Source organism: Pseudophryne corroboree, chromosome 2, assembly GCF_028390025.1.
Source record: "Pseudophryne corroboree isolate aPseCor3 chromosome 2, aPseCor3.hap2, whole genome shotgun sequence".
NCBI classification, from domain to species: Eukaryota; Metazoa; Chordata; class Amphibia; order Anura; family Myobatrachidae; genus Pseudophryne; species Pseudophryne corroboree.
In genome coordinates this window covers 353,218,357-353,244,233 of record NC_086445.1, presented here as the reverse complement: position 1 = coordinate 353,244,233, position 25,877 = coordinate 353,218,357, and the positions used below count along the sequence as shown (strand labels likewise).

At 48.5% G+C, this 25,877-nt stretch overlaps 1 protein-coding gene across 3 annotated transcripts in view; it reads left to right on the top strand.

Moving 5' to 3' along the window:
- The window catches only part of TFDP1 (transcription factor Dp-1), a 504,992-nt gene that overhangs the window by 392,370 nt on the left and 86,745 nt on the right, over window positions 1-25,877 (top strand). For all 3 annotated transcript variants that reach the window (XM_063953105.1, XM_063953104.1, XM_063953106.1), the window contains exon 9: window positions 16,155-16,306. In XM_063953105.1, coding sequence (XP_063809175.1) covers window positions 16,155-16,306 — 152 coding nt within the window. The remainder of the gene's footprint in view (window positions 1-16,154; window positions 16,307-25,877) is intronic.

Genomic DNA, 25,877 nt, shown 5'->3' with positions numbered 1-25,877 from the left:
TAAGTGGGGTCCTGTCCTCTATCAGAGCATTCCCGGTGTGTGTGCTGTGTGTCGGTACGCGTGTGTCGACATGTATGAGGAGGAAAATTATGTGGAGGCGGAGCAGTTGCCTGTGTTGGTGATGTCACCCCCTAGGGAGTCGACACCTGACTGGATGATTGTATTTAAACAAGTGATAATGTCAGCAATTTGCAAAAAACTGTTGATGACATGAGACAGCCGGCAAGTCAATTAGTGCCTGTCCAGGCGTCTCAGACACCGTCAGGGGCGCTAAAACGCCCGTTACCTCAGTGGGTCGACACAGACCCTGACACAGATACTGAGTCTAGTGTCGACGGTGACGAGACAAACGTAATGTCCAGTAGGGCCACACGTTACATGATCACGGCAATGAAAGAGGCATTGAACCTTTCTGACACTACAAGTACCACAAAGAAGGGTATTATGTGGGGTGTGAAAAAACTACCAATAGTTTTTTCCTGAGTCAGAGGAAATAAATGAGGTGTGTGATAAAGCGTGGGTTTCCCCCGATAAAAAACAGCTAATTTCTAATAAATTATTAGCATTATATCCCTTCCCGCCAGAGGTTAGGGCGCGTTGGGAAACACCCCCTAGGGTAGATAAGGCGCTCACACGTTTATCTAAACAAGTAGCGTTACCGTCTCCTGATACGGCCACCCTCAAAGAACCAGCTGATAGAAGGCTGGAAAATATCCTAAAAAGTATATACACACATACTGGTGTTATACTGCGACCAGCAATCGCCTCAGCCTGGATGTGCAGTGCTGGAGTCGCATGGTCGGATTCCCTGACTGAGAATATTGATACCCTGGATAGGGACAATATTTTGTTAACTATAGAACATTTAAAGGATGCATTGCTATATATGCGTGATGCACAGAGGGATATTTGCACCCTGGCATCAAGAGTAAGTGCTATGTCCATCTCTGCCAGAAGAGCGTTATGGACGCGACAGTGGTCAGGGGATGCGGATTCCAAACGGCACATGGAAGTATTGCCGTATAAAGGGGAGGAGTTATTTGGGGCTGGTCTATCGGACCTGGTGGCCACGGCAACGGCTGGGAAATCCACCTTTTTACCCCAGGTCACTTCACATCAGCAGAAAAAGACACCGTCTTTTCAAACTCAGTCCTTTCGTTCCCATAAGTACAAGCGAGCAAAAGGCCACTCCTTTCTGCCCCGGGGCAGAGGAAGAGGAAAAAGACTGCACCATGCAGCCGCTTCCCAGGAGCAGAAGCCCTCCCCTGCTTCTGCCAAGTCTTCAGCATGACGCTGGGGCTTTACAAGCAGACTCAGATATGGTGGGGGCCCGTCTCAAGAATTTCAACGCGCAGTGGGCTCACTCGCAAGTGGATCCCTGGATTCTACAGGTAGTATCGCAGGGGTACAAACTGGAATTCGAGGCGTTTCCCCCTCGTCGGTTCCTGAAGTCTGCTTTACCAAAGTCTCCCTCCGACAGGGAGGCAGTTTTGGAAGCCATTCACAAGCTGTATTCCCAGCAGGTGATAATCAAGGTACCCCTCCTGCAACAGGGAAAGGGGTATTATTCCACGCTGTTTGTGGTACCGAAGCCGGACGGCTCGGTGAGACCAATTTTAAATCTGAAATCCTTGAACACTTACATAAAAAGGTTCAAATTCAAGATGGAGTCACTCAGAGCAGTGATAGCGAACCTGGAAGAAGGGGACTATATGGTGTCTCTGGACATCAAAGATGCTTATCTCCACGTCCCAATATACCCTTCTCACCAAGGGTACCTCAGGTTTGTAGTACAAAACTGTCATTATCAGTTTCAGACGCTGCCGTTTGGATTGTCCACGGCACCTCGGGTCTTTACCAAGGTAATGGCCGAAATGATGATTCTTCTACGAAGAAAAGGCATTTTAATTATCCCTTACTTGGACGATCTCCTGATAAGGGCAAGATCCAGGGAACAGTTAGAAGTCGGAGTAGCACTATCTCAGGTAGTGTTACGTCAGCACGGGTGGATTCTAAATATTCCAAAATCGCAGCTGATTCCAACGACACGTCTACTGTTCCTAGGAATGATTCTGGACACAGTCCAGAAGAAGGTGTTTCTCCCGGAGGAGAAGGCCAGGGAGTTATCCGAGCTAGTCAGGAACCTCCTAAAACCAGGCCAGGTCTCAGTGCATCAGTGCACGAGGGTCCTGGGAAAAATGGTGGCTTCTTACGAAGCGATTCCATTCGAAAGATTCCATGCAAGAACGTTTCAGTGGGATCTACTGGACAAATGGTCCGGATCGCATCTGCAGATGCATCAGTGGATAACCCTGTCGCCAAGGACAAGGGTGTCTCTCCTGTGGTGGCTGCAGAGTGCTCATCTACTAGAGGGCCGCAGATTTGGCATTCAGGATTGGATCCTGGTAACCACGGATGCCAGCCTGAGAGGCTGGGGAGCAGTCAGACAGGGAAGGAATTTCCAGGGCTTGTGGTCAAGCATGGAAACATCTCTTCATATAAACATTCTGGAACTAAGGGCCATTTACAATGCCCTAAGTCAAGCAAAACCTCTGCTTCAGGGTCAGGCGGTGTTGATCCAATCGGACAACATCACGTCAGTCGCCCACGTAAACAGACAGGGCGGCACGAGAAGCAGGAGGGCAATGGCAGAAGCTGCAAGGATTCTTCGCTGGGCGGAAAATCATGTGATAGCACTGTCAGCAGTGTTCATTCCGGGAGTGGACAACTGGGAAGCAGACTTCCTCAGCAGACACGACCTTCACCCGGGAGAGTGGGGACTTCACCCAGAAGTCTTCCACCTGATTGTAAACCGTTGGGAAAAACCAAAGGTGGACATGATGGCGTCACGTCTAAACAAAAAACTGGACAGATATTGCGCCAGGTCAAGGGACCCTCAGGCAATAGCAGTGGACGCTCTGGTAACGCCGTGGGTGTACCAGTCAGTGTATGTGTTCCCTCCTCTGCCTCTCATACCAAAAGTACTGAGAATCATAAGAAGGTTAGGAGTAAGAACTATACTCGTGGTTCCGGATTGGCCAAGAAGGACTTGGTACCCGGAACTTTAAGAGATGCTCACGGACGAACCGTGGCCTCTACCTCTAAGAAAGGACCTGCTACTGCAGGGGCCTTGTCTGTTCCAAGACTTACCGCGGCTGCGTTTGACGGCATGGCGGTTGAACGCCGGATCCTGAGGGAAAAAGGCATTCCAGAAGAAGTCATCCCTACTCTGGTCAAAGCCAGGAAGGACGTAACCGCAAAACATTATCACCGCATTTGGCGTAAATATGTTGCGTGGTGTGAGGCCAAGAAGGCCCCTACAGAGGAATTTCAACTGGGTCGTTTCCTTCATTTCCTGCAAACAGGACTGTCTATGGGCCTAAAATTAGGGTCCATTAAGGTTCAAATTTCGGCCCTGTCGATTTTCTTCCAGAAAGAACTGGCTTCAGTACCTGAAGTTCAGACATTTGTAAAAGGGGTGCTGCACATACAGCCTCCTTTTGTGCCTCCAGTGGCACCTTGGGATCTCAATGTTGTGTTGAGTTTTCTAAAGTCACATTGGTTTGAACCACTTTCCACTGTGGACTTAAAATATCTCACATGGAAGGTGTCGATGCTGTTAGCCTTGGCTTCAGCCAGGCGTGTGTCAGAATTGGCGGCTTTATCATATAAAAGCCCTTACTTAATTTTTCATTCTGACAGGGCGGAATTGAGGACTCGTCCTCAATTTCTACCTAAGGTGGTTTCTGCATTTCACATGAACCAACCTATTGTGGTACCTGCGGCTACCAGGGACTTAGAGGACTCTAAGTTGCTTGACGTTGTCAGGGCCTTGAAAATATATGTTTCCAGGACGGCTGGAGTCAGAAAATCTGACTCGCTGTTTATCCTGTATGCACCCAACAAGCTGGGTGCTCCTGCTTCAAAGCAGACGATTGCTCGTTGGATTTGTAGTACAATTCAGCTTGCACATTCTGTGGCAGGATTGCCACAGCCAAAATCAGTAAAAGCCCATTCCACAAGGAAAGTGGGCTCATCTTGGGCGGCTGCCCGAGGGGTCTCGGCTTTACAACTTTGCCGAGCAGCTACTTGGTCAGGGGCAAACACGTTTGCTAAATTCTACAAATTTGATACCCTGGCTGAGGAGGACCTGGAGTTCTCTCATTCGGTGCTGCAGAGTCATCCGCACTCTCCCGCCCGTTTGGGAGCTTTGGTATAATCCCCATGGTCCTTACGGAGTCCCAGCATCCACTAGGACGTCAGAGAAAATAAGATTTTACTTACCGATAAATCTATTTCTCGTAGTCCGTAGTGGATGCTGGGCGCCCATCCCTAGTGCGGATTGTCTGCAATACTTGTATATAGTTATTGTTACAAAAATTCGGGTTATTATTGTTGTGAGCCATCTTTTCAGAGGCTCCTTTGCGTTTATCATACTGTTAACTGGGTTCAGATCACAAGTTGTACGGTGTGATTGGTGTGGCTGGTATGAGTCTTACCCGGGATTCAATATCCTTCCTTATTATGTACGCTCGTCCGGGCACAGTATCCTAACTGAGGCTTGGAGGAGGGTCATGGGGGGAGGAGCCAGTGCACACCACCTGATCCTTAAGCTTTTATTTTGTGCCCTGTCTCCTGCGGAGCCGCTATTCCCCATGGTCCTTACGGAGTCCCAGCATCCACTACGGACTACGAGAAATAGATTTATCGGTAAGTAAAATCTTATTATTTGCACCCTGGCATCAAGAGTAAGTGCGATGTCCATTTCTGCCAGAAGATGTTTATGGACACGACAGTGGTCAGGTGATGCGGATTCCAAACGGCACATGGAAGTATTGCCGTATAAAGGGGAGGAGTTATTTGGGGTCGGTCTTTCGGACCTGGTGGCCACGGCAACAGCTGGAAAATCCACCTTTTTTACCCCAACTCACCTCTCAGCAGAAAAAGACACCGTCTTTTCAGCCTCAGTCCTTTCGTCCCCATAAGGGCAAGCGGGCAAAAGGCCAGTCATATCTGCCCCGGGGTAGAGGAAAGGGAAAAAGACTGCAGCAGACAGCCTCTTCCCAGGAACAGAAGCCCTCCACCGCTTCTGCCAAGTCCTCAGCATGACGCTGGGGCCTTACAAGCGGACTCAGGTGCGGTGGGGGGTCGTCTCAAGAGTTTCAGCGCGCAGTGGGCTCACTCGCAAGTGGACCCCTGGATCCTACAGGTAGTATCCCAGGGGTACAGATTGGAATTCGAGACGTCTCCCCCTCGCAGGTTCCTGAAGTCTGCTTTACCAACGTCTCCCTCCGACAGGGAGGCAGTATTGGAAGCAGTTCACAAGCTGTATTCCCAGCAGGTGATAATCAAAGTACCCCTCCTACAACAGGGAAAGGGGTATTATTCCACACTATTTGTGGTACCGAAGCCAGACGGCTCGTGAGACCTATTCTAAATCTGAAATCTTTGAACACTTACATACAAAGGTTCAAATTCAAGATGGAGTCACTCAGAGCAGTGATAGCGAACCTGGAAGAAGGGGACTATATGGTGTCCCTGGACATCAAGGATGCTTACCTTCATGTCCCAATTTGCCCTTCTCACCAAGGGTACCTCAGGTTCGTAGTACAGAACTGTCATTATCAGTTTCAGACGCTGCCGTTTGGATTGTCCACGGCACCCCGGGTCTTTACCAAGGTAATGGCCGAAATGATGATTCTTCTTCGAAGAAAAGGCGTCTTAATTATCCCTTACTTGGACGATCTCCTGATAAGGGCAAAGTCCAGGGAACAGTTGGAGGTCGGAGTAGCACTATCTCGGGTACTGCTACAACAGCACGGGTTGATTCTAAATATTCCAAAATCGCAGCTGATCCCGACGACACGTCTGCTGTTCCTAGGGATGATTCTGGACACAGTCCAGAAAAAGGTGTTTCTCCCGGAGGAGAAAGCCAGGGAGTTATCCGAGCTAGTCAGGAACCTCCTAAAACCAGGAAAAGTGTCAGTGCATCATTGCACAAGGGTCCTGGGAAAAATGGTGGCTTCTTACGAAGCGATTCCATTCGTCAGATTTCACGCAAGAACTTTTCAGTGGGATCTGCTGGACAAATGGTCCGGATCGCATCTTCAGATGCATCAGCGGATAACCCTGTCTCCGAGGACAAGGGTGTCTCTTCTGTGGTGGCTGCAGAGTGCTCATCTACTAGAGGGCCGCAGATTCGGCATTCAGGATTGGATCCTGGTGACCACGGATGCCAGCCTGAGAGGCTGGGGAGCAGTCACACAGGGAAGAAATTTCCAGGGAACGTGGTCAAGTCTAGAGACTTCTCTCCATATAAATATACTGGAGCTAAGGGCAATTTACAATGCTCTATGCCTAGCAAGACCTCTGCTTCAAGGTCATCCGGTGCTGATCCAGTCGGACAACATCACGGCAGTCGCCCACGTAAACAGACAGGGCGGCACAAGAAGCAGGAGGGCAATGGCAGAAGCTGCAAGGATTCTTCGCTGGGCGGAAAATCATGTGATAGCACTGTCAGCAGTGTTCATTCCGGGAGTGGACAACTGGGAAGCAGACTTCCTCAGCAGACACGACCTCCACCCGGGAGAGTGGGGACTTCACACGGAAGTCTTCCACATGATTGTGAACCATTGGGAAAAACCAAAGGTGGACATGATGGCGTCCCGCCTCAACAAAAAACTGGACAGGTATTGCGCCAGGTCAAGGGACCCTCAGGCAATAGCTGTGGACGCTCTGGTAACACCGTGGGTGTACCAGTCAGTGTATGTGTTCCCTCCTCTTCCTCTCATACCCAAGGTACTGAGAATTATAAGACGGAGTGGAGTAAGAACTATACTCGTGGCTCCGGATTGGCCAAGGAGGACTTGGTACCCGGAACTTCAAGAGATGCTCACAGAGGACCCATGGCCTCTGCCGTTAAGAAAGGACTTGCTTCAGCAAGGACCCTGTCTGTTCCAAGACTTACCGCGGCTGCGTTTGACGGCATGGCGGTTGAACGCCGGATCCTAAGGGAAAAAGGCATTCCGGAAGAGGTCATACCTACCCTGGTCAAAGCCAGGAAGGAGGTGACCGCACAACATTATCACCGCATTTGGCGAAAATATGTTGCGTGGTGTGAGGCCAGGAAGGCCCCCACGGAGGAATTTCAACTCGGTCGATTCCTGCATTTCCTGCAAACAGGAGTGTCTATGGGCCTCAAGTTGGGGTCCATTAAGGTTCAAATTTCGGCCCTGTCGATTTTCTTCCAGAAAGAATTGGCTTCAGTTCCTGAAGTCCAGACATTCGTCAAGGGAGTACTGCATATACAACCCCCTTTTGTGCCTCCAGTGGCACAGTGGGATCTCAGCGTAGTTCTGGGATTCCTCAAATCACATTGGTTTGAACCGCTCAAATCTGTGGATTTGAAATATCTCACATGGAAAGTGACCATGCTGTTGGCCCTGGCCTCGGCCAGGCGAGTGTCAGAATTGGCGGCTTTGTCTCACAAAAGCCCATATCTGATTTTCCATTTGGACAGGGCAGAACTGCGGACTCGTCCCCAGTTTCTCCCTAAGGTGGTGTCAGCGTTTCACCTGAACCAACCTATTGTGGTGCCTGCGGCTACTAGGGACTTGGAGGACTCCAAGTTGCTAGACGTTGTCAGGGCCCTGAAAATATATATTTCCAGGACGGCTGGAGTCAGGAAAACTGACTCGCTGTTTATCCTGTATGCACCCAACAAGCTGGGTGCTCCTGCTTCTAAGCAGACGATTGCTCGTTAGATTTGTAGTACAATTCAGCTTGCACATTCTGTGGCAGGCCTGCCACAGCCAAAATCTGTAAATGCCCATTCCACAAGGAAGGTGGGCTCATCTTGGGCGGCTGCCCGAGGGGTCTCGGCTTTACAACTTTGCCGAGCTGCTACTTGGTCAGGGGCAAACACGTTTGCAAAATTCTACAAATTTGATACCCTGGCTGAGGAGGACCTGGAATTCTCTCATTCGGTGCTGCAGAGTCATCCGCACTCTCCCGCCCGTTTGGGAGCTTTGGTATAATCCCCATGGTCCTGACGGAGTCCCCAGCATCCACTTAGGACGTCAGAGAAAATAAGAATTTACTTACCGATATTTCTATTTCTCGTAGTCCGTAGTGGATGCTGGGCGCCCATCCCAAGTGCGGATTGTCTGCAATACTTGTACATAGTTATTGTTACAAAAATCGGGTTATTATTGTTGTGAGCCATCTTTTCAGAGGCTCCTCTGTTATCATGCTGTTAACTGGGTTCAGATCACAAGTTGTACAGTGTGATTGGTGTGGCTGGTATGAGTCTTACCCGGGATTCAAAATCTTTCCTTATTGTGTACGCTCGTCCGGGCACAGTATCCTAACTGAGGCTTGGAGGAGGGTCATAGGGGGAGGAGCCAGTGCACCACCTAGTCCTAAAGCTTTTACTTTTGTGCCCTGTCTCCTGCGGAGCCGCTAATCCCCATGGTCCTGACGGAGTCCCCAGCATCCACTACGGACTACGAGAAATAGAATTATCGGTAAGTAAATTCTTATTATATATATATATATATATATATATATATATATATATATATATATATATATATATATATATATATATATATATATATAAATAGGGGCATGAGCGACGACGGAATTTTATTTCCAAAGATAACAGGGTAAAACGATACAATTAAAAAATGAGATGTACTAAAAATAGGAGGAGGGGAATAGCACGACATTAAATATTAAGAAAAGGCTAGAACCATAAATTTAAAACTGAAATAAAAAAAGAAATATAAGATGAGCAATTTCTGATTATCTTGGTATGGAGAGTCACATAATGTACAGCCAACGCATTTCGTCTCTGACTTCATAAAGGGGTTTTTAATTGTATCCTTTTACTGTTATCTTTGGAAATAAAATCAACTGTGAAAATCTTTTATCCAATCACTACGTATCTTGCCATTTCTTCATATATATCTTTATTCAGACACTCGTCGGTCGCTGATACCCCTATTCCCCCATTCCTATTTAACTTAAAAGGCATCTTACACATGTTTGTACTGTGTCAATAATAACTATTTACCTGTATGTATTTATACTCGCCTGTGGCGCCGTACGTCTATTGCTATATATATATATATATATATATATATATATATATATATATATATATATATATATATATATATATATATATATATGCAGCAAAAGAAGAATGGCAGCGGCACTCCGTTTGAAATTGATGAAAAAAGTGTATTTCAAATTCAATAAAACATCACAGTGGTCACATATAGAACCAACGTTTCGGGGTCCTTGGACCCCTTTGTCAAGGCATGACAAAGGGGTCCAAGGACCCCGAAACGTTGGTTCTATATGTGACCACTGTGATGTTTTATTGAATTTGAAATACACTTTTTTCATCAATTTCAAACGGAGTGCCGCTGCCATTCTTCTTTTGCTGCATGGATCATTTACTGCGGAGGGCACCCGGATCTATCATAATATATTGGGAGTGCCGGGCATAACAAAACTCTATATATATATATATATATATATATATATATATATATATATATATATATATATATATATATATATATATATATATATATATATATATATATATATATATATATATATATATGTATATAATGTATTTTAGAGAGAGGCACTCGTATCAAGTGACAAAATGTATTCCATTTTAAGGAAGCACCAGTTTGTCTCCCCCACGCCTTGTAGTTTGTTTTTTTAATTTAAATTAAACCTTTAATATGCCTTAAAATCTTTAATGAAACCTGTAATAAAACCGAAGGCACTAGTTTGCACCACAGCTTGTGCTATTGGGAAGATTCAGTTTATCTTTTTGGCTTTTTCAAAAGTGCTCTGTAGTGCATGGTTATATTAATGGTGTGATACAGCTTGGGAACTGTCAGTAGTTCTCTAGTGTCAATAAGTTATTTTTTTTGTTAAATTAACCTATGAACTAAATTATTCATGCTTCTCTGTATCCGTTAAGACTTGCGGCATTTTTTACTAAATGATCAGTGGCTTTAACCAGTGAATTTTAAAGCTGCAGCAAAAATAAATGCTCAAGTAGGGTGGTTACGTTTATTTCTGCGGCAGCTTTAAATGAGTCTGTTTAGAGCTGGCAGTCATAGGTAGCTTTGACACCACTGCTTAGTAAATCTTGCCCATGTTTTCTTATAGAAAATTACTCTTGACAAATGGTAAATGCTGCTTATGAAAATAAAAACTATTTTTTTATTTTTTTTGGTTTATTAAATGACGTTTATACATGACTGATATTTCTCTATCGTCCTAGTGGATGCTGGGGTTCCTGAAAGGACCATGGGGAATAGCGGCTCCGCAGGAGACAGGGCACAAAAAGTAAAGCTTTTCCAGATCAGGTGGTGTGCACTGGCTCCTCCCCCTATGACCCTCCTCCAGACTCCAGTTAGATTTTTGTGCCCGGCCGAGAAGGGTGCAATCTAGGTGGCTCTCCTAAAGAGCTGCTTAGAAAAAGTTTAGCTTAGGTTTTTTATTTTACAGTGAGTCCTGCTGGCAACAGGATCACTGCAACGAGGGACTGAGGGGAGAAGAAGTGAACTCACCTGCGTGCAGGATGGATTGGCTTCTTGGCTACTGGACATCAGCTCCAGAGGGACGATCACAGGTACAGCCTGGATGGTCACCGGAGCCGCGCCGCTGGCCCCCTTGCAGATGCTGAAGTCAGAAGAGGTCCAGAATCGGCGGCTGAAGACTCCTGCAGTCTTCTAAAGGTAGCGCACAGCACTGCAGCTGTGCGCCATTTTCCTCTCAGCACACTTCACACGCAGTCACTGAGGGTGCAGGGCGCTGGGGGGGGGCGCCCTGGGAGGCAAATGTAACCTATATAAAGGCTAAAAATACCTCACATATAGCCCCCAGAGGCTATATGGAGATATTTAACCCCTGCCTGGATTCACTAAATAGCGGGAGACGAGCCCGCCGGAAAAGGGGCGGGGCCTATCTCCTCAGCACACGGCGCCATTTCCTCTCACAGCTCCGCTGGTCAGGACGGCTCCCAGGTCTCTCCCCTGCACTGCACTACAGAAACAGGGTAAAACAGAGAGGGGGGGCATATTTATGGCGATATTTTGATATATATAAAGCAGCTATAAGGGAGCACTTATTATAAGGCTATCCCTGTTATATATAGCGCTTTTGGTGTGTGCTGGCAAACTCTCCCTCTGTCTCCCCAAAGGGCTAGTGGGTCCTGTCTTCGTTAGGAGCATTCCCTGTGTGTCTGCTGTGTCGGTACGTGTGTGTCGACATGTATGAGGACGATATTGGTGTGGAGGCGGAGCAATTGCCAAATATGAGGATGTCACCCCCTAGGGAGTCGACACCAGAATGGATGCCTTTATTTATGGAACTACGGGATAGTGTCAACACGCTAAAGCAGTCGTTTGACGACATGAGACGGCCGGACAATCAATTAGTGCCTGTCCAGGCGACTCAAACACCGTCAGGGGCTGTGAAACGCCCTTTGCCTCAGTCGGTCGACACAGACCCAGACACAGGCACTGACTCCAGTGGTGACGGTGACGAATCAACCGTATTTTCCAGTAGGGCCACACGTTATATGATTTTGGCAATGAAGGAGGCGTTACATTTAGCTGATACTACAGGTACCACTAAACAGGGTATTATGTGGGGTGTGAAAAAACTACCTATAGTTTTTCCTGAATCAGAAGAATTAAATGACGTGTGTAATGAAGCGTGGGTTGCCCCTGATAAAAAGCTGATAATTTCAAAGAAATTATTGGCATTATACCCTTTCCCGCCAGAGGTTAGGGAGCGCTGGGAAACACCTCCTAGGGTGGACAAGGCGCTAACACGCTTATCTAAACAAGTGGCGTTACCCTCTCCTGAGACGGCCGCACTTAAAGATCCATCAGATAGGAGGATGGAAAATATCCAAAAAAGTATATACACACATGCAGGTGTTATACTACGACCAGCTATAGCGACTGCCTGGATGTGCAGTGCTGGGGTAGTTTGGTCAGAGTCCCTGATTGAAAATATTGATACCCTGGACAGGGACAATATTTTACTGTCGTTAGAACAAATAAAGGATGCATTTCTTTATATGCGTGATGCACAGAGGGATATCTGCACACTGGCATCACGGGTAAGTGCTATGTCCATTTCGGCCAGAAGAGCTTTATGGACGCGACAGTGGACAGGCGATGCGGATTCAAAACGACATATGGAAGTTTTGCCGTATAAAGGGGAGGAGTTATTTGGAGTCGGTCTATCAGATTTGGTGGCCACGGCTACAGCCGGGAAATCCACCTTTCTACCTCAAGTCACTCCCCAACAGAAAAAGGCACCGACTTTTCAACCGCAGCCCTTTCGTTCCTTTAAAAATAAGAGAGCAAAGGGCTATTCATATCTGCCACGAGGCAGAGGTCGAGGGAAGAGACAGCAACAGGCAGCTCCTTCCCAGGAACAGAAGCCTTCCCCGGCTTCTACAAAAGCCTCAGCATGACGCTGGGGCTTCTCAAGCGGACTCGGGGACGGTGGGTGGTCGTCTCAAAAATTACAGCGCGCAGTGGGCTCACTCGCAGGTAGATCCCTGGATCCTGCAGATAATATCTCAGGGGTACAGGTTGGAATTAGAGACAGATCCACCTCGCCGTTTCCTGAAGTCTGCTTTACCAACGTCCCCCTCCGAAAGGGAGACGGTTTTGGAAGCCATTCACAAGCTGTACTCTCAGCAGGTGATAGTCAAGGTACCTCTTCTACAACAAGGGAAGGGGTATTATTCCACTCTTTTTGTGGTACCGAAGCCGGATGGCTCGGTAAGGCCTATTCTAAATCTGAAGTCCTTGAACCTGTACATAAAGAAGTTCAAGTTCAAGATGGAGTCACTCAGAGCAGTGATAGCGAACCTGGAAGAGGGGGACTTTATGGTATCCTTGGACATCCAGGATGCGTATCTCCACGTTCCAATTTACCCCTCACACCAGGGGTACCTCAGGTTCGTTGTACAAAACTGTCACTATCCGTTTCAGACGCTGCCGTTCGGATTGTCCACGGCACCTCGGGTCTTTACAAAGGTAATGGCCGAGATGATGATTCTTCTTCGAAGAAAAGGCATATTAATTATCCCATACTTGGACGATCTCCTAATAAGGGCAAGGTCCAGAGAACAGCTAGAGATGGGATTAGCACTGTCGCAAGAAGTGCTAAAACAGCACGGGTGGATTCTGAATATTCCAAAATCCCAGTTAATGCCGACAACTCGTCTGCTGTTCCTAGGGATGATTCTGGACACGGTTCAGAAAAAGGTTTTTCTCCCGGAGGAAAAAGCCAAGGAGTTATCCGAGCTTGTCAGGAACCTCCTAAAACCAGGAAAGGTGTCTGTACATCAATGCACAAGAGTCCTGGGAAAAATGGTGGCTTCTTACGAAGCAATTCCATTCGGCAGATTCCACGCAAGAATTTTCCAAAGGGATCTGTTGGACAAATGGTCAGGGTAGGGTCGCATCTTCAGATGCACCTGCGGATAACCCTGTCTCCAAGGACAAGGGTGTCTCTTCTGTGGTGGTTGCAGAGTGCTCATCTATTGGAGGGCCGCAGATTCGGCATACAGGATTGGATCCTGGTGACCACGGACGCCAGCCTGAGAGGCTGGGGAGCAGTCACACAAGGAAGAAACTTCCAGGGAGTATGGACGAGCCTGGAAACGTCTCTTCACATAAACATTCTGGAACTAAGAGCAATATACAATGCTCTAAGCCAGGCAGAACCTCTGCTTCAGGGAAAACCGGTGTTGATCCAGTCGGACAACATCACGGCAGTCGCCCATGTGAACAGACAGGGCGGCACAAGAAGCAGGAGTGCAATGGCAGAAGCTGCAAGGATTCTTCGCTGGGCAGAGAATCATGTGATAGCACTGTCAGCAGTGTTCATCCCGGGAGTGGACAACTGGGAAGCAGACTTCCTCAGCAGACACGATCTTCACCCGGGAGAGTGGGGACTTCATCCAGAAGTCTTCCACTTGCTGGTAACCCGTTGGGAAAGACCAATGGTGGACATGATGGCGTCTCGCCTCAACAAAAAACTGGACAGGTATTGCGCCAGGTCAAGAGATCCGCAGGCAATAGCTGTGGACGCGCTGGTAACGCCTTGGGTGTACCAGTCGGTGTATGTGTTTCCTCCTCTGCCTCTCATACCAAAAGTATTGAGAATTATACGGCAAAGAGGCGTAAGGACGATACTAGTGGTTCCGGATTGGCCAAGAAGGACTTGGTACCCGGAACTTCAAGAGATGATCACGGAAGATCCGTGGCCTCTACCTCTAAGGAGGGACTTGCTTCAGCAGGGTCCCTGTCTGTTTCAAGACTTACCGCGGCTGCGTTTGACGGCATGGCGGTTGAACGCCGGATCCTAAAGGAAAAAGGCATGCCGGAAGAAGTCATTCCTACTTTGATTAAAGCAAGGAAGGAAGTAACCGTGCAACATTATCACCGAATTTGGCGAAAATATGTTGCGTGGTGCGAAGATCGGAGTGCTCCGACGGAGGAATTTCAACTGGGTCGATTCCTACATTTCCTGCAATCAGGATTGTCTATGGGTCTCAAATTGGGATCTATTAAGGTTCAAATTTCGGCCCTGTCGATTTTCTTTCAAAAAGAATTGGCTTCAGTCCCTGAAGTCCAGACCTTTGTTAAGGGAGTGCTACATATACAGCCTCCTGTGGTGCCTCCAGTGGCACCGTGGGATCTCAATGTGGTTTTGGACTTTCTAAAATCTCATTGGTTTGAACCACTAAAGAAGGTGGATTTGAAATATCTCACATGGAAAGTGACCATGCTTCTAGCCCTGGCTTCGGCCAGGAGAGTGTCAGAACTGGCAGCTTTATCTTACAAAAGCCCATATCTGATTTTCCATTCGGACAGGGCAGAACTGCGGACTCGTCCGCATTTTCTCCCTAAGGTGGTGTCAGCATTTCATCTGAACCAGCCTATTGTAGTGCCTGCGGCTACAAGTGACTTGGAGGACTCCAAGTTACTGGACGTTGTCAGAGCATTAAAAATATATATTGCAAGGACAGCTGGAGTCAGAAAATCTGACTCGTTGTTTATATTGTATGCACCCAACAAGATGGGTGCTCCTGCGTCTAAGCAGACGATTGCTCGTTGGATCTGTAGCACAATCCAACTTGCACATTCTGTGGCAGGCCTGCCACAGCCTAAATCTGTAAAGGCCCACTCCACAAGGAAGGTGGGCTCATCTTGGGCGGCTGCCCGAGGGGTCTCGGCATTACAACTTTGCCGAGCAGCTACGTGGTCAGGGGAGAACACGTTTGTAAAATTTTACAAATTTGATACTCTGGCTAAGGAGGACCTGGAGTTCTCTCATTCGGTGCTGCAGAGTCATCCGCACTCTCCCGCCCGTTTGGGAGCTTTGGTATAATCCCCATGGTCCTTTCAGGAACCCCAGCATCCACTAGGACGATAGAGAAAATAAGATTTTACTTACCGATAAATCTATTTCTCGGAGTCCGTAGTGGATGCTGGGCGCCCATCCCAAGTGCGGATTATCTGCAATAATTGTACATAGTTATTGTTAACTAATTCGGGTTATTGTTGAAGGAAGCCATCTTTCAGAGGCTCCGCTGTTATCATACTGTTAACTGGGTTTAGATCACAAGTTGTACGGTGTGATTGGTGTGGCTGGTATGAGTCTTACCCGGGATTCAAAATCCTCCCTTATTGTGTACGCTCGTCCGGGCACAGTACCTAACTGGAGTCTGGAGGAGGGTCATAGGGGGAGGAGCCAGTGCACACCACCTGATCTGGAAAAGCTTTACTTTTTGTGCCCTGTCTCCTGCGGAGCCGCTATTCCCCATGGTCCTTTCAGGAACCCCAGCATCCACTACGGACTCCGAGAAATAGATTTATCGGTAAGTAAAATCTTATTATTACTCTGTAATAGCTCTCTTTTATAATGTTTACTCCACTGTTGACTGGAGTTTAAAATACAGTATGCACGGATTATAGCAGTAAGTTATGTAGGTCATCTGTAGTTTGTTTCCATGTTGGTATTTTTTTACATGGACTTATTATGTAGCTTTGAATTTGCGTATTGTCCTTTTTCTTCCCCCCCAGCAAATTGCCTTCAAAAAACTGGTTCAAAGAAATCGTCAAGCAGAGCAGCAAGCAAACAAATCTCCTCCATCTAATTCCGTAATACATTTACCATTCATCATTGTGAATACCAGCAAGAAGACTGTGATTGATTGTAGTATTTCTAATGACAAGTAAGTGAATTCAAATTTGTTTTTTAAGTAAGTTCCTTCAGGGTTCATAGGACTCCACAGAGTAGACGGGTATGGGTTGGATAGACACAATTTTGGTCGACCATGGAAGGTCGACAGGGACAATAGGTAGACATTGTCATTCTGTCAATTAGGTCAAAAGGTCGACATGAAGTTTTCGACTGTTTTTGGTGTAGTTTTCTCCATAAAGTGACTGGGAACCCAAATTAGTGCAGTGTCCCCTCGCAGCTTCGAGCAAGGAGCCTCGTTACGCTACCGCTGCGCTTGGCACACATTACTATTCCAATCGTAGTCCACGTGGATCGTTAAGAATAAAAAGATTAAAGAAAAAAAATCAACGTGAAAAGCTCATGTCGACCTAATGTGTGTCGACCTCACGACCGTAACCCGAGTAGACAATGAGGGGGTATAGGTTGTGGTTAGGACCAGGCACCAAACAGTTAAAGTTTTACATACATTAGGATGCTCCAGTGATCTTCTCCACCCCCTTCCTTGTAGTTGATGCCCTCTCCTTGCAGCCCCTGCCCCAGCTCAGAGCCCCATTCCACTGTCTTCCCGCCTCTGAGCTGCTTCTCCCTCCACCTCAGAGTCCCACTGCAGCCATTTTCTTCCGCAGCTGCAGGTTTCCTGGAACACTGGGTCCAGTCTCCCTGTATTCCTCTCCTATGAGCCAGGTTATACAGCGCTGTATCCTACCAGCCACTATGGTCTGTGTAGTTGATTTAGTGCCCATTGCAGTTATTTATAATATATCCGCCTAATAGTTTAACTGTAATCTCATTCCATAGCATCAGAATGCTTGGTTTTTGTTCATTTTTTCCCTCACACGTTTGTATGAAGATATTGTGCATTTACGTCTATCATATACTCCTATGGAACGGCAGTTTAATGTGCAATTTCTTATGTGTGTTGCTAATGGTTTACAAGCACCTTTTTTACAGTTGTACTTACATGAAAGCAGCAAAGACCACTGATTACAAATATGTGCTATAGTGTGTATTTTATACTTTACAGGCAGTGAGGGACTTGGCTTTGAAAAAAGAGTGGGTCCTGTAGAACACATTGTAACTTATTGACCTGTGCTCACCGCAGCCAGTTGTTGCTGTCAACTTCTCCTCAAGCCAGTTGCCACTTGAGACTTTTCTCCCTGCACGCCAGCACACAGTTGCTGTCGCTCTGCAATTCGTTTCTGCATCGGGCATTTTCCTCAAATCCAGCTCCCCCTCTCACAATGCTGTACACATTCTTTTCAGACTCTGCACACCTTCTCAGTCAACGATCCTGCTACTTTCCTGGCTGCAGCATTAGTGTTGTTGCCACCATCATGTCAGTGGTCCAGAGCCCCTCCAGTAGTGCTGACACCCGACTCCTTCATCCACCTTGCTGCACTCAGGAGGCCGGCTCTACCTGAGCTGAGGGGCATGCAGGGGCTGCAGCTCAAGCTACAAGTGGACAACTGTGACCCAACTGGGCGCTCTCAGCTGGAGGAAAGTACTGCCCAACTGCTGTTTACCCTACCCACAGTACTGACCCCAACGCTATCTACCCTTACCCCCTCCCAACCCCCTAGTACTGCCTGCCCCTAATTCACTTTTTGACCCACGTACTGCCCCAGAAACTATCTACTCTTACCCTCTCCCAACACCCCAGTACTTCCTGCCTCGGCTGCTATCTACCCTACACACTGCACTTCCCCAGCAGCAATCTTTACTTACCCCCTGTTTGGCCCCAATACTGCCCCAGCTACTATCTACACTTACCTCCTTCTTGCCCCCAGCAGCTAGCTACTTATCCCTTCCATAACCTTAGCACTGCATGTCCCTAAAACACTCCTTGCCGCCATTACTGCCCAAGCTGCTATCTACCCTCGCTCCAGTTCTCCCCCAGCTGCTATCTACCCTACCCCCAGTACTGCCCCACTTACCCCTTCCACACCTCCAGCGCTGTCGGCACCTAACCACCTCCTTGCCCCCAGTATTAACCCCCAGTTATTTATGACTTCCTTCCTTGCCCCAGTACTGCCTTCCCCTGACCCTCTCTTTGCCCCCAGTACTACCCCAGCAGCGCTATACCCAGCCCCCAGTACTATCCCGGCAGCTATCTACCCTACCCTCAGCACTACCCCAGCTGCTATCTAATCTCATCCCCTCCCTAGTTCAACTGCTACATGCCCTTATCATTCTCTAAACCAATTACCTGTTAACTGCACTTCCCAAACTGCCTGCCCCCAGCAGTGCCCCAAATGATGCCTGCTCTTACCCCCTCCCTACCCTTAATTCCAGCATTGCCTGCCCTTTACCCCCCATTTACCCCCTTCCTGCTTCCTGTCTCAGTAACCAGATCCACCCTGAATACCTAAACCCCCAGCACTACCACAACTGCTACCTGTCCCCAGCAGTGCCACCTGCCCCCAGCCCCAAAACTAGTTTGTTGCCTGCTCTTAGACCCCTTGGTATGGGACCCAGAAAAAGTGGAATAGGACCCTAATTTCTCTGACGTCCTAGTGGATGCTGGGAACTCCGTAAGGACATGGGGAATAGACGGGCTCCGCAGGAGACTGGGCACTCTAAGAAAGAATTAGGACTACTGGTGTGCACTGGCTCCTCCCTCTATGCCCCTCCTCCAGACCTCAGTTAGAATCTGTGCCCAGCTCGAGCTGGTTGCACACTAGGGGCTCTCCTGAGCTTCTAGTAAAGAAAGTATTTATTAGGTTTTTTATTTTCAGTGAGATCTGCTGGCAACAGACTCACTGCTACGAGGGACTTAGGGGAGAGAAGCGAACCTACCTGCTTGCAGCTAGCTTGGGCTTCTAGGCTACTGGACACCATTAGCTCCAGAGGGATCGAACACAGGCCCAGCCTCGGTCGTCCGGTCCCGGAGCCGCGCCGCCGTCCCCCTTGCAGAGCCAGAAGCAAGAAGAACGTACCGGCGGCTGAAGACTCCGGTCTTCATTAAGGTAGCGCACAGCACTGCAGCTGTGCGCCATTGCTCCCTATGCACACCACATACTCCGGTCACTGATGGGTGCAGGGCGCCGGGGGAGGGCGCCCTGGGCTGCAATTAGAGTACCTTAAAATGGCTAAATAACACATAATATAGTCTAATAAACTATATATGTGTAAAAATCCCCTGCCATAATATTAATAAAAGAGCGGGAGAAGCCCGCCGAAAAAGGGGCGGGGCTATCTCCCTCAGCACACTGGCGCCATTTCCTCTTCTCAGCTCCGCTGGAAGACAGCTCCCCAGGCTCTCCCCTGCAGTTTCCAGGCTCAATAGGGTAAAAAAGAGAGGGGGGGCACTAAATTTAGGCGCAAAACTGTATATTATAGCTGCTATAGGGAAAATCACTTTGTGTAGTGTAAATTTCTGTTTATATAGCGCTGTGGTGTGTGCTGGCATACTCTCTCTCTGTCTCCCCAAAGGACTTTGTGGGGTCCTGTCCTCAGTCAGAGCATTCCCTGTGTGTGTGCGGTGTGTCGGTACGGCTGTGTCGACATGTTTGATGAGGAGGCTTATGTGGAGGCGGAGCAGGTGCCGGTAAATGTGATGTCACCCCCTGCGGGGTCGACACCAGAGTGGATGGATATGTGGAAGGTATTAACCGACAGTGTCAACTCCTTACATAAAAGGTTCGATGACATAACAGCTGTGGGACAGCCGGCTTCTCAGCCAGTGCCTGCCCAGGCGTCTCAACGGCCATCAGGGGCTCAAAAACGCCCGCTACCTCAGATGGCAGACACAGATGTTGACACGGAGTCTGACTCCAGTGTCGACGACGACGAGACTAATGTACATTCCACTAGGGCCATCCGTTGCATGATTACGGCAATGAAAAATGTGTTGCACATTTCTGACATTAACCCAGGTACCACTAGAAAGGGTATTATGTTTGGGGAGAAAAAGCAACCAGTGGTTTTTCCCCCTTCAGATGAGTTAAATGAAGTGTGTGAAGAAGCGTGGGCTTCCCCTGATAAACTAGTGATTTCTAAAAAGTTACTAATGGCGTACCCTTTCCCGCCAGAGGACAGGGTACGTTGGGAGACATCCCCGAATGTGGATAAAGCGCTCACACACTTGTCAAAAAAGGTGGCACTACCGTCTCAGGATACGGCCGCCTTAAAGGAGCCTGCAGATAGAAAGCAGGAGGCTATCCTGAAGTCTGTATATACACACTCAGGTACTATACTGAGACCTGCTATTGCTTCAGCATGGATGTGCAGTGCTGCAGCAGCGTGGTCTGATTCCTTGTCTGATAACATTGATTCCCTTGACAGGGACACTATATTGCTAACCATAGAGCATATTAAAGACGTAGTCTTATACATGAGAGATGCACAGAGGGATATTTGCGGGCTGGCATCTAGAATAAATGCAATGTCCATTTCTGCCAGGAGAGTATTATGGACTCGGCAGTGGACAGGTGATGCAGATCCTAAAAGGCACATGGAGGTTTTGCCTTACAAGGGTGAGGAATTGTTTGGGGATGGTCTCTCGGACCTCGTTTCCACAGCGACAGCTGGGAAGTCGACATTTTTTTACCTCCGGTTCCCTCACAGCCAAAGAAAGCACCGTATTATCAGGTACAGTCCTTTCGGCCCCAGAAAGGCAAGCGGGTTAAAGGCGCGTCCTTTCTGCCCAGAGGCAGGGGTACAGGGAAAAAGCTGCACCATACAGCCAGTTCCCAAGAACAAAAATCCTCCCCTGCTTCCACTAAATCCACCGCATGACGCTGGGGCTCCACTGGTGGAGCCAGGTGCGGTGGGGGCCCGTCTCCGGAACTTCAGCGACCGGTGGGTTCGCTCACAGGTGGATCCCTGGGTTCTACAAGTGGTATCTCAGGGATACAAGCTGGAATTCGAGACGTCTCCCTCTCGCCGTTACCTCAAATCAGCCTTGCCGGCTTCTCCCCCGGACAGGGAGGTAGTGCTGGCGGCAATTCACAAACTGTACCTCCAGCAGGTGATAATAAAAGTTCCCCTCCTTCAACAGGGACGGGGTTACTATTCCACAATGTTTGTGGTACCGAAACCAGACGGTTCGGTCAGACCCATTCTAAATTTGAAATCCTTGAACACTTATATAAGAAGGTTCAAGTTCAAAATGGAATCGCTCAGGGCGGTTATTGCAAGCCTGGAAGAAGGGGATTACATGGTATCACTGGACATCAAGGATGCTTACCTGCATGTCCCCATTTACCCACCTCACCAGGTGTACCTCCGTTTTGTGGTACAAGACTGCCATTATCAATTCCAGACGTTGCCGTTTGGTCTGTCCACGGCACCGAGGGTATTTACCAAGGTAATGGCCGAAATGATACTCCTTCGAAAGAAGGGAGTTATAATTATCCCATACTTGGACGATCTCCTTATAAAGGCGAGGTCCAGGGAGCAGTTGTTGGTCGGAGTAGCACTATCTCAGGAAGTGCTACAACAGCACGGCTGGATTCTGAATATTCCAAAGTCACAGCTGGTTCCTACGACACGTCTGCTGTTCCTGGGTATGATTCTGGACACAGAACAGAAGAAGGTGTTTCTCCCGGAGGAGAAGGCCAAGCAGTTGTCATCTCTGGCCAGAGACCTCCTGAAACCAAAACAGGTGTCGGTGCATCACTGCACGCGAGTTCTGGGAAAGATGGTAGCTTCTTACGAGGCAATTCCATTCGGCAGGTTCCATGCAAGGATCTTTCAGTGGGATCTGTTAGACAAATGGTCCGGATCGCATCTTCAGAAGTATCGGCTGATCACCCTGTCCCCGAGGGCCAGGGTGTCTCTGCTGTGGTGGCTGCAGAGTGCTCATCTTCTAGAGGGCCGCAGATTCGGCATACAGGACTGGGTCCTGGTGACCACGGATGCAAGCCTCCGAGGTTGGGGGGCAGTCACGCAGGGAAGAAACTTCCAAGGACAATGGTCGAGTCAGGAGGCTTCCCTACACATAAATATTCTGGAACTAAGGGCCATTTAAAATGCCCTAAGTCAGGCAAGACCCCTGCTTCTAAACCAGCCGGTGCTGATTCAGTCAGACAACATCACGGCGGTCGCCCATGTAAACCGACAGGGCGGCACAAGAAGCAGGATGGCAATGGCAGAAGCCACAAGGATTCTCCGATGGGCGGAAAATCACGTAATAGCACTGTCAGCAGTGTTCATTCCGGGAGTGGACAACTGGGAAGCAGACTTCCTTAGCAGGCACGACCTCCACCCGGGAGAGTGGGGACTTCATCCAGAAGTCTTCCAACTGATTGTAAACCGTTGGGAAAGGCCACAGGTGGACATGATGGCGTCCCGCCTAAACAAAAAGCTAAAAAGATATTGCGCCAGGTCAAGGGACCCTCAGGCGATAGCTGTGGACGCTCTAGTGACACCGTGGGTGTACCAGTCGGTTTATGTGTTCCCTCCTCTTCCTCTCATACCAAAGGTGCTGAGGATAATAAGAAAGAGAGGAGTAAGAACTATACTCATCGTTCCGGATTGGCCAAGAATGACTTGGTACCCGGAACTACAAGAAATTATCTCAGAGGACCCTTGGCCTCTGCCTCTCAGACTGGACCTGCTACAGCAGGGGTCCTGTCTGTTCCAAGACTTACCGCGGCTGCGTTTGACGGCATGGCGGTTGAACGCCGGATCCTGATGGAAAAGGGCATTCCGGATGAAGTCATTCCTACGCTGATAAAAGCTAGGAAGGATGTGACAGCAAAACATTATCACCGCATATGGCGAAAATATGTTGCTTGGTGTGAGGCTATGAAGGCCCCAACAGAAGAATTTCAGCTGGGTCGATTTCTGCACTTCCTACAGTCAGGTGTGACTATGGGGCTAAAATTGGGATCCATAAAAGTCCAGATTTCGGCCCTGTCTATTTTCTTTCAAAAAGAACTGGCTTCACTGCCTGAAGTTCAGACATTTGTCAAGGGAGTGCTGCATATTCAGCCCCCTTTTGTGCCTCCAGTGGCACCTTGGGATCTCAACGTTGTGTTGGATTTCCTAAAATCACATTGGTTTGAGCCACTTCAGACCGTGGAGCTAAAATATCTCACGTGGAAAGTGGTCATGCTATTGGCCTTAGCTTTGGCTAGGCGTGTGTCAGAATTGGCGGCTTTGTCATGTAAAAGCCTGATCTTCCATATGGACAGGGCAGAATTGAGGACTCGTCCCCAATTTCTCCCTAAGGTGGTATCAGCGTTTCATTTGAACCAACCTATTGTGGTGCCTGCGGCTACTCGGGACTTGGAGGATTCCAAGTTGCTGGACGTAGTCCGGGCCCTGAAAATCTATGTTTCCAGGACGGCTAGGGTCAGAAAAACTGACTCACTGTTTATCCTGCATGCACCCAACAAGCTGGGTGCTCCTGCTTCTAAGCAGACTATTGCTCGCTGGATCTGTAGCACTATTCAGCAGGCTCATTCTGCGGCTGGACTGCCGCATCCTAAATCAGTAAAAGCCCATTCCACGAGGAAGGTGGGCTCTTCTTGGGCGGCTGCCCGAGGGGTCTCGGCTTTACAACTTTGCCGAGCTGCTACCTGGTCGGGATCAAACACGTTTGCAAAATTCTACAAGTTTGATACCCTGGCTGAGGAGGACCTTGAGTTTGCTCATTCGGTGCTGCAGAGTCATCCGCACTCTCCCGCCCGTTTGGGAGCTTTGGTATAAACCCCATGGTCCTTACGGAGTACCCAGCATCCACTAGGACGTCAGAGAAAATAAGATTTTAAACCTACCGGTAAATCTTTCTCCTAGTCCGTAGAGGATGCTAGGCGCCCGTCCCAGTGCGGAAAATCTGCAAGACTTGACTTCCACGGACTACGAGAAATAGATTTACCGGTGAGTAAAATCTTATTTATTCAACCCTATTTGTGGTCCCGAAGCCGAATGGTTCGGTCAGGCCTATTTTAAATCTAAAATCCTTAAACCTGTACCTGAAAAGATTAAAATTCAAGATGGAATCGCTCCGAGCGGTGATAGCCTGCCTGGAAGGGGGGGGATTTTATGGTGTCACTGGACATAAAGGATGCTTACCTTCATGTCCCCATACATCCCTCTCATCAGGAGTACCTGAGATTCGCGGTACAGGACTGTCATTATCCGTTTCAGACGTTGCCGTTTGGGCTTTCCACGGCCCCGAGGATTTTCACCAAGATAATGGCGGAAGTGATGGTGATCCTGCGCAAGCAAGGAGTCACAATTATCCCATACTTGGACGATCTCCTGATAAAAGCGAGATCAAGAGAGCAATTACTGGAGAACGTGTCACTCTCTCAAAGAGTGCTTCAGCAACATGGGTGGATTCTCAATCTGCCAAAGTCACAGTTGGTTCCAACAACTCGACTAGCGTTCCTAGGCATGATACTGGACACGGAACAAAAGAAAGTTTTCCTCCCGTTGGAAAAAGTCCAGGACCTCCAGAACATGGTCCAAGACCTGCTAAAGCCAAAAAGAGTATCAGTTCATCAATGCACTCGAGTTCTGGGGAAAATGGTTGCAGCTTACGAGGCCATTCCCTTCGGCAGGTTCCATGCGAGGAAGTTTCAATGGGATCTTCTGGACAAATGGTCCAGGTCCCATCTACAATTACATCAAAAAATAACACTGTCCCCCAGGGCCAGGGTGTCTCTTCTATGGTGGCTGCAAAGTGCTCACCTTCTAGAGGGTCGCAGGTTCGGCATTCAGGACTGGGTCCTGGTAACCACGGACGCGAGCCTCCGAGGATGGGGAGCAGTCACCCAAGGAAGAAATTTTTAAGGACTGTTGTCAGACCAGGAGTCCTGTCTACACATCAACGTGTTGGAATTAAGGGCCATATACAACGGCCTTCGACAAGCGGAGAGTATTCTTCGCAACCTACCGGTTCTGATTCAATCAGACAATGTCACAGCAGTGGCTCATGTGAACCGCCAAGGCGGGACAAGAAGCAGAGTCGCTATGGCGGAGGCCACCAGGATTCTTCGCTGGGCGGAAAATCACGTAAGCGCTCTGTCAGCTGTCTTCATTCCGGGAGTGGACAACTGGGAAGCAGACTTCCTCAGCAGACACGCTCTCCATCCAGGAGAGTGGGGACTTCATCAAGAAATCTTTGCAGAGATAACGGGTCTCTGGGGAGTTCCTCAAATAGAGATGATGGCGTCACGCCTCAACAAGAAGCTTCGGAGGTATTGTGCCAGGTTCCGGGACCCTCAGGCAATAGCAGTAGACGCTCTGGTAACGCCATGGGCATTCCAGTCGGTCTATGCGTTTCCTCCTCTTCCTCTCATCACAAAAGTGTTGAGGATCATAAGACGAAAAAGAGTACTGACAATACTCATTGTTCCAGACTGGCCTCGAAGGGCCTGGTACTCAAATCTTCAGGAGATGCTCACAGAAGATCCTTGGCCTCTTCCTCTAAGGGAGGACCTGTTACAGCAGGGGCCCTGCATGTTCCAAGACTTACCGCGGTTACGTTTGACGGCATGGCGGTTGAACGCCGGATCCGAGCTGAGAAGGGTATTCCGGAGGAGGTCATACCTACTCTAATAAAGGCTAGGAAGGAAGTGACGGCAAAACATTATCACCGCATCTGGCGC